Genomic DNA, 4,452 nt, shown 5'->3' with positions numbered 1-4,452 from the left:
TGCCTGGCTCGGAGACGAATCTTGTTCGGCGCTTCTTCGCATTCGCCTTCTGTCGGCAAGTCGTTGTGCACGGTGTGGCTCACTTCGGACGGTTTCTCCTCGCTCCTTCTCCAATTCGTCCCGCGCAGACCGGCCAAGATGCAGACCGCCCAAGATGAGCTCGCAGCTCGTCGATCGAATACGCTGCTTGGCTCGGAGAACGAATCTTGTTCGGCGCTTGTTCGCATTCGCCTTCTGTCGGCAAGTCGTTGTGCACGGTGTGGCTCACTTCGGACAGTTTCTCCTCGCTCCTTCTCCAATTCGTCCCGCGCAGACCGCCCAAGATGCAGACCGCCCAAGATGAGCTCGCAGCTCGTCGATCGAATACGCTGCCTGTCTCGGAGAACGAATCTTGTTCGGCGCTTGTTCGCATTCGCCTTCTGTCGGCAAGTCGTTGTGCACGGTGTGGCTCACTTCGGACAGTTTCTCCTCGCTCCTTCTCCAATTCGTCCCGCGCAGACCGCCCAAGATGCAGACCGCCCAAGATGCAGACCGCCCAAGATGAGCTCGCAGCTCGTCGATCGAATACGCTGCCTGGCTCGGAGAACGAATCTTGTTCGGCGCTTGTTCGCATTCGCCTTCTGTCGGCAAGTCGTTGTGCACGGTGTGGCTCACTTCGGACGGTTTCTCCTCGCTCCTTCTCCAATTCGTCCCGCGCAGACCGCCCAAGATGCAGACCGCCCAAGATGCAGACCGCCCAAGATGCAGACCGCCCAAGATGAGCTCGCAGCTCGTCGATCGAATACGCTGCCTGGCTCGGAGAACGAATCTTGTTCGGCGCTTCTTCGCATTCGCCTTCTGTCGGCAAGTCGTTGTGCACGGTGTGGCTCACTTCGGACGGTTTCTCCTCGCTCCTTCTCCAATTCGTCCCGCGCAGACCGGCCAAGATGCAGACCGCCCAAGATGAGCTCGCAGCTCGTCGATCGAATACGCTGCTTGGCTCGGAGAACGAATCTTGTTCGGCGCTTGTTCGCATTCGCCTTCTGTCGGCAAGTCGTTGTGCACGGTGTGGCTCACTTCGGACGGTTTCTCCTCGCTCCTTCTCCAATTCGTCCCGCGCAGACCGCCCAAGATGCAGACCGCCCAAGATGAGCTCGCAGCTCGTCGATCGAATACGCTGCCTGGCTCGGAGAACGAATCTTGTTCGGCGCTTGTTCGCATTCGCCTTCTGTCGGCAAGTCGTTGTGCACGGTGTGGCTCACTTCGGACAGTTTCTCCTCGCTCCTTCTCCAATTCGTCCCGCGCAGACCGCCCAAGATGCAGACCGCCCAAGATGAGCTCGCAGCTCGTCGATCGAATACGCTGCCTGGCTCGGAGAACGAATCTTGTTCGGCGCTTGTTCGCATTCGCCTTCTGTCGGCAAGTCGTTGTGCACGGTGTGGCTCACTTCGGACAGTTTCTCCTCGCTCCTTCTCCAATTCGTCCCGCGCAGACCGCCCAAGATGCAGACCGCCCAAGATGCAGATCGGCCAAGATGAGCTCGCAGCTCGTCGATCGAATACGCTGCCTGGCTCGGAGAACGAATCTTGTTCGGCGCTTGTTCGCATTCGCCTTCTGTCGGCAAGTCGTTGTGCACGGTGTGGCTCACTTCGGACGGTTTCTCCTCGCTCCTTCTCCAATTCGTCCCGCGCAGACCGCCCAAGATGCAGACCGCCCAAGATGCAGACCGCCCAAGATGCAGACCGCCCAAGATGAGCTCGCAGCTCGTCGATCGAATACGCTGCCTGGCTCGGAGAACGAATCTTGTTCGGCGCTTCTTCGCATTCGCCTTCTGTCGGCAAGTCGTTGTGCACGGTGTGGCTCACTTCGGACGGTTTCTCCTCGCTCCTTCTCCAATTCGTCCCGCGCAGACCGGCCAAGATGCAGACCGCCCAAGATGAGCTCGCAGCTCGTCGATCGAATACGCTGCTTGGCTCGGAGAACGAATCTTGTTCGGCGCTTGTTCGCATTCGCCTTCTGTCGGCAAGTCGTTGTGCACGGTGTGGCTCACTTCGGACAGTTTCTCCTCGCTCCTTCTCCAATTCGTCCCGCGCAGACCGCCCAAGATGCAGACCGCCCAAGATGAGCTCGCAGCTCGTCGATCGAATACGCTGCCTGTCTCGGAGAACGAATCTTGTTCGGCGCTTGTTCGCATTCGCCTTCTGTCGGCAAGTCGTTGTGCACGGTGTGGCTCACTTCGGACAGTTTCTCCTCGCTCCTTCTCCAATTCGTCCCGCGCAGACCGCCCAAGATGCAGACCGCCCAAGATGAGCTCGCAGCTCGTCGATCGAATACGCTGCCTGTCTCGGAGAACGAATCTTGTTCGGCGCTTGTTCGCATTCGCCTTCTGTCGGCAAGTCGTTGTGCACGGTGTGGCTCACTTCGGACAGTTTCTCCTCGCTCCTTCTCCAATTCGTCCCGCGCAGACCGCCCAAGATGCAGACCGCCCAAGATGCAGATCGGCCAAGATGAGCTCGCAGCTCGTCGATCGAATACGCTGCCTGGCTCGGAGAACGAATCTTGTTCGGCGCTTGTTCGCATTCGCCTTCTGTCGGCAAGTCGTTGTGCACGGTGTGGCTCACTTCGGACGGTTTCTCCTCGCTCCTTCTCCAATTCGTCCCGCGCAGACCGCCCAAGATGCAGACCGCCCAAGATGCAGACCGCCCAAGATGCAGACCGCCCAAGATGAGCTCGCAGCTCGTCGATCGAATACGCTGCCTGGCTCGGAGAACGAATCTTGTTCGGCGCTTCTTCGCATTCGCCTTCTGTCGGCAAGTCGTTGTGCACGGTGTGGCTCACTTCGGACAGTTTCTCCTCGCTCCTTCTCCAATTCGTCCCGCGCAGACCGCCCAAGATGCAGACCGCCCAAGATGAGCTCGCAGCTCGTCGATCGAATACGCTGCTTGGCTCGGAGAACGAATCTTGTTCGGCGCTTGTTCGCATTCGCCTTCTGTCGGCAAGTCGTTGTGCACGGTGTGGCTCACTTCGGACAGTTTCTCCTCGCTCCTTCTCCAATTCGTCCCGCGCAGACCGCCCAAGATGCAGACCGCCCAAGATGAGCTCGCAGCTCGTCGATCGAATACGCTGCCTGGCTCGGAGAACGAATCTTGTTCGGCGCTTGTTCGCATTCGCCTTCTGTCGGCAAGTCGTTGTGCACGGTGTGGCTCACTTCGGACAGTTTCTCCTCGCTCCTTCTCCAATTCGTCCCGCGCAGACCGCCCAAGATGCAGACCGCCCAAGATGCAGATCGGCCAAGATGAGCTCGCAGCTCGTCGATCGAATACGCTGCCTGGCTCGGAGAACGAATCTTGTTCGGCGCTTGTTCGCATTCGCCTTCTGTCGGCAAGTCGTTGTGCACGGTGTGGCTCACTTCGGACGGTTTCTCCTCGCTCCTTCTCCAATTCGTCCCGCGCAGACCGCCCAAGATGCAGACCGCCCAAGATGCAGACCGCCCAAGATGCAGACCGGCCAAGATGAGCTCGCAGCCCGTCGATCGAATACGCTGCCTGTCTCGGAGAACGAATCTTGTTCGGCGCTTCTTCGCATTCGCCTTCTGTCGGCAAGTCGTTGTGCACGGTGTGGCTCACTTCGGACAGTTTCTCCTCGCTCCTTCTCCAATTCGTCCCGCGCAGACCGCCCAAGATGCAGACCGCCCAAGATGAGCCCTCAGCTGTGAAGTGCTGAATAAGAATTGATCTCTGAGAAAGGCGGCAGGGCCGATCGATTGGAAGTATGGGGGGTCAGTGATCGAGAGACAGGCAGCGAGGATCTATGGATCAGAGGGAGTTCTTCGGGAGATCTCAAGTGGCCCGATGACGCCGGTGCGTAAGGCACGACATGTGGCAAGCTGGATTGTGGATGATCGCGTTCGAACCGTGGCGTGATTCGAGGCCGACCCAAGTCCCGATCGACGACAGATCTCGCAGATCTAGGATGGCCGAGGGCAGAAGATGATGGATCGGCGGCGTACGGCAACCGGCACAAGTCGTCGATCGATAGTTGATCGCCGATCGCAGATCAGGAGTCGATCGTGGATCGCGAGCCGATCGTGGGTTGATCGTGGATCGTGGATCGACCACGATGGGATGCACATGGAGGACGAAGTCAGGACAAGAATCCAGTGGCTGTGGAGTTATAGGATGGTAGATGAGATGGTAGCGGTAGAGAGACACCAGCTAAACCTAAATCAGAAGAAAATTTGCACCAAAGACCACAAGTCCCCTCAAGTCACCAAGTCCCAGGAACTACATTGGCCTCGGCAGTGTCGGCACTTTGGGTAGTGAACTAGCGGTACGGTTAAGACTGGATTAATACATTGGTCAGCTTGACATACTCTAGTGATCTATCTCTTGTGTGCGAACACTCGATCGACCGGATATTAGTGCTTGGCCGGCGATCGTTTCTCCTCTCGACCAACTTCGATCCCGCTATAGG

At 58.1% G+C, this 4,452-nt stretch overlaps 1 protein-coding gene across 1 annotated transcript; it reads right to left on the bottom strand.

Annotated features, from left to right (window-relative positions):
* Window positions 1-264: 264 nt before the first annotated feature.
* Window positions 265-4,111, bottom strand: PHYSODRAFT_328657 (hypothetical protein; the record flags this gene model as incomplete). Its single annotated transcript, XM_009524976.1, has 10 exons — window positions 265-837; window positions 879-1,022; window positions 1,064-1,207; window positions 1,289-1,810; window positions 1,852-1,995; window positions 2,037-2,180; window positions 2,262-2,783; window positions 2,825-2,968; window positions 3,050-3,571; window positions 3,989-4,111. The coding sequence occupies 10 exons, from the start codon at window positions 4,109-4,111 to the stop codon at window positions 265-267; spliced, it is 2,982 nt and encodes a 993-aa protein (XP_009523271.1).
* Window positions 4,112-4,452: the final 341 nt, after the last annotated feature.

This window comes from Phytophthora sojae (assembly GCF_000149755.1).
Source record: "Phytophthora sojae unplaced genomic scaffold PHYSOscaffold_3, whole genome shotgun sequence".
NCBI classification, from domain to species: domain Eukaryota; phylum Oomycota; class Peronosporomycetes; order Peronosporales; family Peronosporaceae; genus Phytophthora; species Phytophthora sojae.
This window is presented reverse-complemented; position numbering and strand designations above follow the sequence as displayed.